A 14,881-nucleotide genomic window follows, 5' to 3' on the forward strand; every position below is an offset into this window, starting at 1 on the left:
AGGGTGTGGATCTCGCATAAAAGACATCTCATCTTATCAGTGGTGGACTATTCCTTTCTCATTAGGGTAGCTAGGAATCTTTATCCTAACGAGTAGAAATTTGTGTTTTCTTTATATTTTTTCACTACATACTTAAAAAAAAAAAAAAAAAAAAAAAAAGTCTCTTGATGGTCCACTCAGGCAAGACTCAGTGATAAATTTCATCTTAACTTTATAGTGAAAAAATGTGAAGAAAGCACAATCCTCTTAAATAACTTCAATCAAGCATACATGGTCAAACTTAATTTCCGTTCGATGGATCCAAAATCTTGGTCGAGATTAAAATCTCAACCGTTGAACTTCAATGGTTAATATCGATTTCAATTTGATGGACCAAAGTGATTAGCTTGACTAAATGCACAGGACTGAAGCAAAGTCCACAATCTCGCCATGAAAGAGCTTCAAGAGCTTGTCAAAGTCATTTCCATTTGACAGATGAGTAATGACAGACATGACTGAGGCCTTGGCCGTTCATGCCCGCCCCCATGCGCATCGTACGTCCTGACCCACGTGAAGACTTTACTCAAAAAGAAAGGAGAACACTAGCACGGGGAATACAGGCCTCAACAGAGGTAACAAGCTTTGGATTTTATGGTTTCAGACTTTCAGGGAATAGAGGGAGAAAAAGCAGAGAGAAGCTAGGAGAGAAGGGAACAAGAGTTCACAGCCTCACACTTCACTTCACTGAGATGAGAATATGGGAATAACGGCAATCATGCCTAGTACAACTAACTGTCCAGCTATGGTTGGCAAAGTTTTCCAAACCTTGTTTCACCAAAAAATTCCCTCTGGGGAACCCAAGGACGAATCTGGTTCGTAATTTATCCAGGTTCTAGATTTCTAGATGTACTTCTACCATTTCTTTTAGGACATTACCAGAAGAAGGAAAACAAAATTCACCCCAAATGGTTAATGTAGTGAACGACCTTCCTTTCCACGTATTTTACTACAGCGATAAATGCCCTCTAATTCCACCCAGTATCACAAGAATGACATTTTCTTTTAATCTTTGCCTTGTTAACTGTGGTAACAGATGAACATTGAAAAAGAGTGGACACCAGTCACCATCCCCCTCTCCATCAAAAGCTGGATATTCCTCTACTATCCAAAAGATCAAAACAACTTCAACAATTCATGTCAACTCATCTCTCATGAAAGGATTGATAGGCGTTTAATTATGACTGGGGAGTTTGCTTCAGCACCAATGGTTGGGGAGTCATTCTACACCTTTCTTTCATTCATAGAACCAGAGCAGGATGTGCGAACCTTGATTTGCAATGGGGTATTTCGTATTTGACACAGACAGATAGTTGGTTCTATTCAGTTTGAACCCCAGAAATATGTACTGTTGCGTTTCACGGGTGCCCATCGTAATGCTTCCTGGAATTTGATGAGACATAAAGGGAAGTTGAGAAAATTTCAGAAAATGAAACTGGCCAAGCATAACCCAATGATCAATCCCATCAATTAAGCATGATTATGTTTGCCCACGGACTGAAACTGAAAATATTAACCAGTGGATGAGATTCGAGACATTGCCTGCAAGCTGAGCCATGTGAAGCAGTAGAATAAAAGTCACTTCTCCCTATGCCATCCATCCATTCTTTCTTCAAATGGCAGTCTCTCTCTGTCTATAGGAGACCTATTGATTCCAAGCTCTAGATTATCAACAGATTAATGTCCAGCAGAGGAACGATAATTGCGCACTTCAATCACCAATGGACCCACTAACCATCTCTCAGGAGGACTATAAATAGTGTTGTACTTGTGAGAAGAAGATATCAATATGAAATGGAAGGAGTCAAGAGCCCCTGTGATCAGACTGAGCCAAGAGATGCCTTCAACATGGCATATATAATTCATTTTGTTCTAGGTGCTGGCAATCTGCTTCCCTGGAATGCTTTAATTACTGCTGTTGATTACTTTGGCTATCTCTATCCAGATGAGCATGTTAACAAAGTGTTTGCTGTAGCTTACATGGGTTCTTCGCTTCCAGTTCTTGTCCTACTTTTAAGTTGGGGTAGCTGGAACAAGAATTCGAGCTTTAAATTGAGGATGAACTTGGGACTGTCAATGTTCATCCTCTCTCTCATGACACCACCATTGATAGACTGGACTAGTCACAGCAAAGGGCCACAGCAGAGGCCAAATGGAGCCTATCCTTTGACTGTTGCAGCAGTGGCGGTCTGTGGTTTAGCTGATGGGCTGATCGGCGGAAGCTTGATAGGATCGGCAGGAAAGCTTCCCAAACGATATATGCAAGCAGTTTTTGCAGGAACTGCTTCCTCAGGTACTCTATTAGAATACATAGTTTTTGTAGCTTCACTCTGTTTAGTAGGTAGGTAAGATGGCTTCACTCTGTTTAGTAGGATAGGTAAGATAGCTTCACTCTGTTCAGAAAAATTGAGTCCACCAGCATAATAGTGACTTCAGTCACGCAAAGATTTTGAACAGTGGTTCAATTCTCCTGGAAAACCCATGCTTCACTCATCACTAGAACAACATGACTTAACTTTAAAAGTATCATGTTATTCAAGCATTTTTACAAGGGCAACCCTGTCCTCGGGGCCTCTACGACTGCAAGGTGGGGAAGGTCATATCATACACAGACTTACTCCCACTCAGAAGAGAGGCTGGTTCCTGATTTATACCTGTGACCATTTGGTTGCAATGGAGCAACCATGATGTTGCACCAAGGTCGAAGGTCCTCCCTCATAATGATCTTAACATTAGTTTAAATAACTTCCATGCTTCGAACAGAACCTGAGTTGGGCTCCCCCTGTTAAGCTAGCACCTAGTAATCGGAGAAGCAGGCAGGCAAGTCTTCTTGAGCTCGTTTAGGATAGCTGAAACATGGAGGTCTTCAAGATATGGTTATTCATGAAAAGGTTTAACTCCCAGGGGAATACCTGAATGAGAATTACTCAGATCCATGCTCATCTATCATTTCCTATTACTAGGATTTATAACTAGTTTAAAAATTCTACCATACATGAGAACTTTTCCCAATGGTTAAGATCCTCCAAGGCTGAAAATTCTCAGATGTTTCTTTCATATTGCATCTTGATCCGAAAAGAAAGATACACACTCGATGACCTAGAAAAAAGAAAGATATGCACTTTATGATCTAAAGAAAATAAGCATCAAAATGGCATCATATCATACTTAATTTATACTCCTTCCCTGCCTCATTTTTGAATCTGTGATTGAACTAATCTGCCTACAGGAGTTTTGGTTTCCATCATGAGGATCATAACGAAGGCATCCCTTCCCCAGACACCTGAGGGCCTCCGTTTAAGTGCCCACCTCTATTTTGTAGCCAGTACTCTGATCATGATGGGGTGTATTGTCTGTTGCAACATTTTAAACAGGCTGTCAGTTATGCGAAAATACCAGTGCCAGATAAAAATGGCTCCCAGGATCCTCAACTCCAGGTTTCCAGAATATCCACCAAGTTCCATGAGGATGCTCTTCGAAGTTGATGAAACAAAACAGCCAAAATTTTGGGATGTGATGAGAAAGATCAGATGGCCGGCTTTTGGGATCCTTATGATATACACTGTAACACTCTCTATTTTCCCAGGATACATAGCTGAGAATGTGCACTCGAAGCTTCTTGGAGATTGGTATCAAATCTTACTGATTACAACTTACAATGTCTCAGATTTAGCAGGGAAGTCCTTGACTGCAGTATATGTTCCGGAAACAATTGCAAAGACTACATGGGCTTCCATCTTCAGGCTTTTATTCTATCCTCTCTTTACAGCCTGCCTCCATGGACCAAAATGGTTTAGAACTGAAGTGCCAGTAGTATGTCTGACAGCCATGTTAGGACTCTCCAATGGGTATCTAACAAGTGTTCTCATGATACTTGCTCCAAAATCAGTGCTTATTGCAGAAGCAGAAACAGCTGGCATTGTAATGGCTTTGTTCTTGGCAATTGGGTTAGTAATAGGTTCAATTTTGGGGTGGCTATGGATTATTTGAACCACACCAGTCCCTGCATATTGCCAAGTTGATCTTCAATTTATGATTCCTATCCTCTCAGTACAAGTGAGGAAGACTTGTAAGTGTTACATGTTATTCTCCATCACCATTTCCAGGTCCAAATATTGGTAAGGGAAATGGAAAATTCCAGCTGAAAAGGAAGATGCAGAAACCCAATTAATTCAGCCAAAGAGCACATATCTTTTTTTAAATGAGAAAAACTCTCTTAGTATATTTTAAATTCTAATATTTATTCAGATCCTAAATATAACTTAAGTTATACTAACATATGCATTAGCTTCAGATATTAAATTTATCATTATTGCTCTATCCATGTTGTGTGTCATCTATTTTGTTCCATGCTGTGTGTCATCTATATTGTACTACTGGTCAAACTACAAAGCAAACTGAAAATCTAAATAGCTAAAATTTAGGTCCCTAGAGAGTTCATCTAGCATGCACGAGAGAAATGTTTCAAGTAATTATGTGGGCATTAGTCAAATATATGTATAATGGTTCATTGACAAGCATAAAGATAGTGGGCGGCCAAGGTAATGAATTTCTGAATCTCTGATTGCAACTGGGTTACAACAAGTATCAGTTTTAAGCCCTTGATCATTTGCATTTATCAAGAATGATTTACCCAAAGACGTTTAAGATGAGGTTCCCAGATGTATGCTTTTAATATTTTGTTTTTGAATGGGTGTATGCTTATGATATTGTTCTGGAAGACGAGACACAAGTAGGGATTAACACCAAGTTAAAGCTATGGAGATCAACTTTGAATCAAAAGGTTTTAAGCTAAGTATAATGATGATGGAATACCTGGTGTATAACTTTGATTATACTAAGATAACGAAGTGGTGAAACTTGATGAAGAGGATATTCTAAAAGTCAATTATTTTAGGTATCTTGGCTCAATAACAAATAAAGAAGGTGATATAGTGAATGAGGTTTTCCAAAGAATTAAAATAGATGGATGATGTGGAGAGATGAGTCTTAGGTTTTTCCTGATCTACTTACTCTTTTAAAACTTAAAGGAAGAATCTTATAAGAATGTCGTACAACCAGCTATGACGTATGCTACAGACTGTTAGGCAAATCAAAAGCATCATATAGGTAAACTTGTAGTAGAATGAGGATCTCGAGATGGATGAGTGGCAAAACTAGGAAGGGAAAAGTAAGGAACAATCATATTAGAGTTGGTTTGGGAGTGACCGTGAACATGGTAAGCAATGAGAAAGTCATTTGAGGTGGCATAACCATGTTCAACAGAGGCTTTTAGTCGCTCTAGTATGAAGCAATGATTTATTCTAGATAAGGAACTAAAGAGCTAAGGGCAGACCTAAAATAACTCTAGGAGAAGGCTGAGAAAGACATACATGGTTTCTAGTATGACCTTGAATAGAGCTGATGGGAAGGCAAGGATCCATATAGCTGAACCCATTTAGTTGGGATATGGTTGAGTTGTTTTTGTTGTTGTCCTTAAATTATTATCATCTTGATCTTCCCCTATTCTTCACTTCTTGATCATGGTACTACTCCTAAATGTTTAACTGCTGAAAATCAAGCAAGAAAAATATATACTGAAACAAAAGAAATACATTGGATTCTTGGATACAGTGGATCACAGAGTTTTGGAATAAACTTTCAGTAAGAAGAATGTCTTATCCTTTCAATTTTTATTTATTTTCCATTATAAACTCTATCCACTGCATCACAGATCAAAATGTGTACTTTTTTTGGGTTAAATCCAAGGGCCTATGAACCACTTCTGAGAAGCATAAATCAGCAAACAATTTTCAGTTCAATACCAAATATATTGGTTTAATCTAAAACCTATGGTAGATCTATGATTAAACTTCCAAATGCATACGTGATAATTTTCCCTTCATAAACTTTCATAAAGTAGTGAATATGACCTCGAACAAAGATGATTGGAGGGCAAGGATCCATGTAGCCGTGGCTATTTAGTTGGGAGATGGGCTCTCGAGTTCACACGAGTTCTTTTGTAATTGAATACTGCAAAAGTTTAAAGTAAATCTGGAATGGTAACAAAGAATGGGAGCTAGGTCCTATGAATGGATGGAAAAAGGAAGGAACCACGCTTAGTTCTATTGATCTGACTGAATAACAGAGAAGGCAAGAACACAGTGATTGAGAAGAAAGCAATGCAAAGCAGAGCAGGAAAGAAAACAGAGACTGCAGAAAGGAAAAGCAGCAAGCACCTGATATCTCCCTAAAAGTTTCCTTAAAGTCTTACTTAAGGCCTCTCAACATGACTACTCTAATCAGGCGTTATAAATGAATCAGTTCACCAAAGTCCCACGTCTAGGAAGTGTAGCAAGATTTCATTCATACTTTTTATAATATTTTATGCTAATTTACAGGTAAAATGTGATTAATAATCTAATAGGCTGTTTTTGTTTCACATATTGGCAAATATCATAACACTGTGAAAACTATGAAGGGATAATCTAATAGGCTGTTTTTGTTTTACACATTGAAAAATATCATAACACTGAAAAATATGATTTTACACTGGATATGGTTAACAATACTTTAACTATTTTTATTTTTACATTTTTCTATAAAAAAAATACAATAGTTAAGAAAATATTTAGAACTACCAGCAACAGTTGAAACAATTTTAGCTAGCTATAGAGAAGCAGGTTCCACTTTGTTTCCATTGGAGAGTTCTATAAAACATGAAGCATTATGAATTTTGTCTTATTCTAGTTTTGAAATTAACTTATTTAAATTTAGTTCAAAACTTTGGCACCATATTTTTTGTGTGATTTAATTCATGGTCCTAGTCAAATGGAAAACCACATACAACAGCTATGTTTCTGCATTTTAGATGATGCCTTGATACACTCTCATGAATTAATCTATGATTGTCTCTTAGAAATCTAATGACCAATATATCCTTATGGTATTGATGCTTCAATCCTCGGATTCAACTAAGACGCTGATAAGCCTTGGATACTTCTGATCCATGCTGAGTTGGTGGGTTAGCAGGCTACTCTAGAACTCAAATGATCATGATGCTCAAAACAATAAGCTTCAGTTACATCTTGTGAACTCAATCAGAACCAAATATACATGGATATAGACATCAATTTAGGCAACATCAGATGACATTTGTACCACCACAGATTTTTAGTTTGTGGATAAAAATTCTCTAGAAAGAATATAATTCCTATTGCTCTGATATATCAATCAAGGAGTGAAACACTATAGAACATAGCAGGAAAGCCTACACCATGAGGAAACCACAACAAAGAAGTCCACTAGATAAAACTTAACCCAATTGAATTTTACAGTTCTTGGCCTACAAAGCTTCTGATTCCCCTTTCCCACCTAAAACCCTATATTTCTATCTGAAAAGGATGCAATGGCTTAGAAGGTCATTTGCTTCCATTAATTTTCTTGCTCCTTACTCTATATGCCACACATCAATGGAAGCTTGTGAACTCCCACACGTCAGCCATAGTATGATGACACTGTAGGCAGAATGGGGTTTTTTTAAGTACTCCATAAAGACAAAAGTACTCTCAAAAACTTAAAAAAAAGGCAGGAGGAATGCAAATGAAACTAGAGAGTGAAAGAAATAACATTTTATTTCAACCCCCCCCCCCACCCCCCCCCCAAAAAAAAAAAGCGGCTTCCAGACTGACTGACATTTTACAGCACAATGTATAACCTTTATAGATGTTCATATCATTTTTGAAGGACCAAAGGTTTAAGGACAGCACCTCCATTTGTATAAATAGCTTGAGCTATCTGGGCCCTGACAAGCGTACTTCTGAGCAATTTAAGTTGCTATTGCAATCCGAGGGTCCTGATGAAGTAGCGTCCGCACTCATTGACTTAAAAAGGCCTGAATAAACGCGGGACCCTATCTGAGAGCAGGTTGGGGGCTGTGGAATAGGAGCTAGACCTTCAAGCATTTGGACCACCTTACCCATGGATGGTCGTAAGTACATCTCATCCTGTATACACCACAAAGCAACCTTAATTGCCTTGATCACCCTCTCATCATCTTTACGAGTCTTCAGCTTCAAATCAAGGATTTCTTCAATTCTCCCTTCTTCCATCATCTTGAAGGCAAAAGAAGGAAAATGAGCTTTCTCTGAAGTCTCTGCTAAATCAAAGTTCTTCCTTCCCCCAATTATCTCAAGAAAGACCATGCCAAAGCTGAACACATCACTCTTCTCTGATATAGCATGGTTTGTGATCCACTCGGGAGCTAGATATCCCCTAGTACCTCTCAATGAGGTGAATACCTGGCTCTGTTCCTTATTCATCAGCTTAGCCAAACCAAAATCTGAAACTTTTGCTGAAAACTTTTCATCAAGAAGCACGTTTTCAGGCTTTATATCACAGTGGATTATCTTTATGTCACAGTCCTCATGGAGATAAGCTAATCCTTTTGCCATGCCTAGAGCAATATTGAACCTCGTTCCCCAGTCCAACAAATTGTCATTTTCATCCTTCTGGAAGATCCATCTATCCAGAGACCCATTTGGCATGTATTCATAAACAAGAAGCCGGTGATTTGCCTCGGCACAAAACCCTTTGAGCTTGACCAAATGGGCATGGCGGATGCTGCCAATGGTGCTGACTTCAGCTCGAAATTCTTTCTTCCCCTGACCAATGCTCTCCAATTTCTTCACAGCTATTCGACTCCCATCAGGAAGCAACCCCTGGTAGACTGAGCCAAACCCACCGTGACCAAGTTTCACGGAGAAGTTATCAGTAGCATTTTCAAGATCCTTGAAACTGAACCGAATGGGGGCACCACATACACTTTCCAAGAACATATCCTCTTCTGATGAATCATTGTAAGGATCCTCTGATATGTTTTTCTTCTTGACCCACCAGAACACCAAGAAAAGTACACCAGAAAAAATCAGTACAGTTGAAACAGAAACGACCACGATGGTGGGAAAATGTTTTCCAATGCTGCTGCTTCCCATCGTAGAATTATGTCCCTGGTTTCCATTTGTTGGAATCTTAATGTATGAAACAAACACATTTGATCCCTGGCCAGACTGCTTCAAGCTTCCTATCTGATCAAATATAAAGCACTGCCCTGTGCTGTTGTCAAAGAATAAAACATGGCAAGAGCAATTATTTAAGCACGCATTTTTGCAGCCAGTCAAATCAGACTTGGAGGAGGGTGGAAGAAACCCTAGTGCAAAATAGTCATAGTTGGCCCCTGCATCTACAAATTCCAAAGAATCATTTGAAGTGTTACATGGAGAGCCAATATCAGGTGCACAATTAGGTTGGGAGGCAAGAACAGTAGGGCACTCGCATTGATTGCCACTGTGACAAATATAATACGGATTACAAGGCTCAGGCGTATCGCAAGAATCTTGAGGAATCACTGTCGGCTCTGCAATACTTGACCCTTGAAGATTGTAGAATGAGATCAAACCTTGTGAGCTTAGCTTTGCAGCCCACATGATGTTCGGACTAGAATTATTTGAGAAGATGAATCGCCATAGCTGCACTTGGTTTTTACCATAAAAAATCCATGAATTAGAGCTGAGGGATGCAGATTTAACCACACCACTAACATTATTAGGGGTTTTACGGATATCTTTTGAAATAGACCAATAAGGTTGTGGGGAAGGAAAAGCTGCATTGAGAATCAGATCTCCAGAACTGATTTCCAGATAACAGCTTAAATTTTGGGGGCTTGAATCACTAACTAGTTTCATTCCCTCTGAGAAAACCTGACCTGATAGAAGTGTATCAGTAGGATAGCTGAAACTCTGCCAAACTGGTTTATTATCGTTTCCGAGCAACACCAAATTTCCATTATCCTTCAACTTCAAGAGAGTAACTCCTTTGCCTCCCGTATTCGTTGACCAAACCACCCCACCACCCGATTCCAAATAAGCATTCCCACCCTCATCAAATACGAAATTATCAGATCTTCTAATAGGGGATCCTCTATTTGCAGTCCAGACTACTGTTGAACTGCCGATGTGGATGACAACTAACAAAAACAATGTGATACTTTGAGTAGTATAGAAGCCGAAACCAAATTCAGAGTTTTTGGAAAGCAGAAACATCCCATTGGTATCGACCCAGGACATCTGAGACCCTTTATACCCTGGTGTTATGTGGCCAGAACTCACCGGGGCAGCAATGGAGGTTCCAGAAAACGATAAAACAACCAAATAAATAAGCCCCACATAACTCCAGAGAACCCGGGTTTCCATGGCTACAGGCAGAGCTCACAGAGGTAAAAGAAGAAGCCCCAACGTAAGGAAACGAAGAAAGGATTCGAACAGTCAAACAGACAAACCTTAAACGAAAACTATATAGCTAATATTGTTGTTTTATGGAGGTTATGGGGAAGAAGAAGAAGAACTGTGATCTGTAAAACCATAATTTATTGCTCAAGTGGAGCTAAGGCATTTTCACAAGTACCTTACGTACGTGCTTTGGCTTTCTGCTCCCTGGTAAGTCTGGGCGGAAGGCACGAACTAAAGCGATATTTGCCACTGCCATTGCCACTTCCAGTATTTGAAATCACGTCATGCATGATGCATCTTTCACAAATTTCTTTCACATTTATAACTGACTTCTGTTTTCCACCTATATTTTTTTTGGGTAAGATTTTCCACTTTAAGTTATCCAGTAGGTGGTCCTCCTCCTTAATGTAGAAGCTAGAAGGTTAGAGGATCTCAACATTTTGGTGAACTGGAGCTGCTTTGTTCACACGTTTAGTTACAATTCTTTCAGTTCCATTAGACTTTATTGTTTAGTATCAGCTTCAACTTCGGCTTCTTTTCTTTCATCTCAAATGAAGCTTTGTGATTATTCTTCAATGTAAAATGCTGTTTTATCACATCTCACTGGCACATGCCTTCCAAAACCAGTTTATCTTATGGAGATTCCCAATAGGGTTAAAGAAAACCAGTATTCAAATGTTGGGTTGGATTCTACACTTCTTCACATCATCTATATAAAATCCTTCCTATTGAAACCCTTCTTTGTGATGTTCAAAAGTGTTGAGATCTTATTTAATCACTCTCAACTTCACATCACTTTGCTACATCAAAAAGCTTCCGAATGAAAAGAAAACCCTTCTTTGTCATGTTGGGAAGAAGAAAGCCTCAGATAGGTCAGAAACTCTGTTTTGATACAAAGTAGACAGATTTGATCGTTAATTATATCAGTTCCATTTTTTACAAACTTCTTATCAATGGAAACGTCTTACGTGACAAAAAACCCACCAGAAGGTATGTAAAGGAGCAACGGCGGCAGCAACCGAGGGGGGGGGCCGGGACATTGTCACCAGCATTATTTATCTTATTTACACAAGGATTGAGTTCTATCTTATTGGTAGCAGAGAATGAAGGTCTGATTGAATGAATCAAAGTGAGAAACAAGGCTCCGTCTAGAATGAAGGAATCAAAGTAAGACTTTCCATTTAAATTACCTAATTAGTAGGTGGTCCTCCTCTTAAATGTACAGCTACAAGGTTAGAAGATCTCAACTCTTTTAGTGGCTGAGTTGGAAACTAGTTTTATTGGTGACACGTTTACTTAAAAAAATTTCAGTTCTACCAAACTTTATTGTATACTATAAACTTCAATTTAGGCTTCTTATCCTTCATCTCAAATGAAGTTTTTGGTGATTATCTGTTGATACCAGAACCAGTTTATCTTGATAGAGATTCTTAAACAGTGATAAAGAAAAAGAAAAATAATATTCAAATGTGTTGAAGTCTACGATTCTCCACCTTGTCTTAAATCCTAAAAATATATAAAGATCCTTCCTATAAAAACCCTACTTCGCCATATTGGGTAAATGATTATTTAATAATCCTCAAAGAATAAGTCATTGCAATAAATTCACTCCGTCAATGAGAGGGCACATAAATAATTATTGTTGTTTTCTTAATTCCAGCTTGTTCACATGCAAAAAATATGTACGGTTGTCTAATGTTTAACAAATAATTATTAACTCAATTTTATATACATATTCAAATCGTCGAAGACCCTTACCAAGGTATCGCCTCCAAAAAAACTATAGAGAAGTCAAGTTTCTCACATAAATGTTAAGTATTTTTTTTTTCCGACAGGAAAAAAAAATTATCTATGCTTTACTCAAGTATTATATAAACTCTTTTTTTTAGAGAGGTTAAGGGGGAATATAATTCTTGTTTCATAGGTTGTCAATATAGAAGAATCTAGAAGAAAATGTTAAATACCAATTATTCTTTCAATGAAGTTGGTAATAATCGGAAATAAAGATGCATTAAGATTGCCAAGCAGTTCAAATTAAGGGAAATAATAAGTAATAAAAGAGAGAAAATTTATTTTTAGGCAAAAAATATTTGATTGACTTAGTTCTAGTTCTAATGGGTTATTTTTTATAACTAATCAACATGCATCTACATGTTGACCTTTAAGGACGATAAAGCTCCTCTTGAGGATGCAATGGAGGAGGTGCCAGCAAGCTGGCCCAAATGAACCTCATATACCAAAAAAAAAAAGGTAAATTATTTTTAAATTTATTTTGTTAAGGGCCAAATAATGAATCTGAATCACAACTCCATCAGTAAATACTAATGTCTTTTCACCACACATATTATGTGGGCTCATACGTGATTGACCGTGGGTCCTACCTTTGAATTATTTTATCATATTTTGTCATGGGGCTTACATTAAAAATTTAGATAAATAATAAGAGGACTAAAATATAGATAATACAATTATAAGTAAATTATAAAAAAACATAGTGCAATAAAGCATAAAGACTAAAGTTGTAGGATTAGATGTATTACTATTTAAAACTTTAAAAAAATCATGAAAAGAAGAAGGTGGGGGAAAGAAATTGTAAGAAAGAAAGATAGTTTTGAAGTCTATTAACTAAATAAATGCATTTTTTTTTACCAATAAAAAGTCTACTAACTAAATATGGGAAAGCAGTAAATTTCCATAAATTAAGTTAAAAAAAAATTCTATGGTTATGTTTAGATCTGATAAATCAACTGTTTAAATTCTAACCAAATTTAAATTGCTATTAGTAGGAATAAAAATTTGAGGAGAAAGTTTAGAGATTCTTGGAAAGTGAGGGAGGGGGCAAATAGTGTATTTCAAACATGCAAAGAGAAAATCAAGGGGAAACAAAAAAGGAATATAGAATAAATTTAAAAAAAATTAGGGGCCCATCCTTAGTAGCTCCCCATTTGCTTAGAAGCTAGCATCTTAGGTGTGGAATAATGGGGCAAAAAATCATCTGTTGTACACAGCAATTCACTTTTTATACCAAATAACAATCTGAGATTTTCAATGGTGGATTTCAAATTTAAAAAGTCCAAAATAGTCTTGTAGTTTCTTTGCTTTCTCAGCTAGTTATTTAGCATATATATGTACTGTTGTTGTTGCGTCTAGACCTTCTTCACATCAATTGGGTAGTTGGACGACCTCTTGAAGGAAAAAAAAATTGAATACTAGTAGGTATGATGCCTGCACTCACAAAGGAAATTAGAGTAGCTCGACTTCGTGTTGGTCGGTGGACTGCCTCCGACGCCCAAGTTAATTTAGGCAATAATAGAATGCCTTGAGAGAGTTCTCAAAACGTAGATGGATGTTAGTGGTACCTGAGGCGGCCCCCCCTCACGCTCTAAAGTTGAAGAGGGGTGGGGATCCAATTTTGTACCTTGCCCATCGTAGGATGGAGGTTATATAGTGGTTACCTAGAGGCGGCCTCTCCGTCAATTTCGCCTATATAGTTGAAGAGTGGGCGAGTTTGCCTTACGTTCCTTTCCTTAGTGGGATTAACGGAGCCATTACTCCATCATCCACTTCCCCACGTTTCGAAGTGGGTATGATGGGTGGTTATCTCTAACTGACCCTTTTGATTTGGATGTCTTCAACGTTCCTCTTGGACTTAGCATTGAGTGTTCTCTCACTTCCCGAGCCTATCTCGAGTGAATATCGAGGGATCCCTTAGGGAAGGAGTTCTTCAACTCCCCGAGAGGTGTGTGTGTGTGATTCTCCACAAAGGGTTATCCAACTCCCCGAGGGGTGTAAAGGATTTCTCCCAAGGGGTTATCCAACTCCTCGAGGGGGTGTAAAGGATTTCTCCCAAGGGGTCATCCAACTCCCCGGGGGTGTAGAGGATTTCTCCCAAGGGGTTATCCAACTACCCGAGGGGGTGTGTGTGTTTCTCCCCAAGGGGTTCTCGGGGTTGCATATCCTCCACAACAACTATATACAGCAGAGAGTTGTGCACAACAGATGATGTTTTTTTAGAATAATGTAATTGTATTTGCTTTCTAAAAGAGAAGGTCATAAGTTCTCTTTGAATATACCCCAAAAAAAAAAAAAAAAAAAAACTCTATGGACCCAAATGATTAGAAAAAAAAAATGAATAATATTTTATTGAGTTTTTTTTTTTCATGCCACCCACTTAAGTGGGCAAATTTTCAAACTGCCCACTTTTCGCTTTTTTAAAAATTCTAAGTTATAAACTATTAAGTTTCAAAGGTCAAATCGTTAGTTTTTCAAATTTTATGGGTGATGTGGATAAAACAACAACAAACTAGGTTTAACCACGATCAGGTCATAGACTCCATTAGTTACGTGAGTATGAAGGAACTCTACAATTATAGAGATAAACGTCATCCCAAAGAATTCGAGATATGTGATCAAGTTATAACAGAGTAACTACCACTAACACAAGGTGGGCGATCGTGCTAATTAAGATAACTGCCCTTCTCACCGAAAGATAGGTAAAACCCTGAGATCAAATGGCCACCAAGTAGTAGCATGAATGAATCCAACGATCAAGGAAAGGAAGTAAATGCTATATAAACTAA

The 14,881-nt window shown here is 38.0% G+C and overlaps 1 protein-coding gene and 1 pseudogene across 2 annotated transcripts; one reads left to right on the plus strand and one right to left on the minus strand.

The window, feature by feature from the left end:
* The first annotated feature begins 1,249 nt into the window (after positions 1–1,249).
* On the plus strand, positions 1,250–4,278 carry LOC149025174 (Nucleoside transporter family protein). The gene is made up of 2 exons (XM_089145403.1): positions 1,250–2,329; positions 3,266–4,278. The coding sequence occupies exons 1-2, from the start codon at positions 1,831–1,833 to the stop codon at positions 4,024–4,026; spliced, it is 1,260 nt and encodes a 419-aa protein (XP_089001529.1). The 5' UTR covers positions 1,250–1,830; the 3' UTR covers positions 4,027–4,278.
* On the minus strand, positions 4,124–10,808 carry LOC149025175 (G-type lectin S-receptor-like serine/threonine-protein kinase SD2-5 pseudogene; annotated as a pseudogene). Its single transcript, XR_016171700.1, has 2 exons — positions 7,785–10,808; positions 4,124–4,177 (listed from the first exon to the last, which is right to left on the minus strand). The product of XR_016171700.1 is annotated as a G-type lectin S-receptor-like serine/threonine-protein kinase SD2-5 pseudogene (transcript).
* Between the last annotated feature and the right edge of the window lie 4,073 nt (positions 10,809–14,881).

This window comes from Hakea prostrata, chromosome 2, assembly GCF_041222555.1.
Source record: "Hakea prostrata isolate BN-2017 chromosome 2, UWA_Hpros_2, whole genome shotgun sequence".
In the NCBI taxonomy this organism is placed as follows: Eukaryota; Viridiplantae; Streptophyta; class Magnoliopsida; order Proteales; family Proteaceae; genus Hakea; species Hakea prostrata.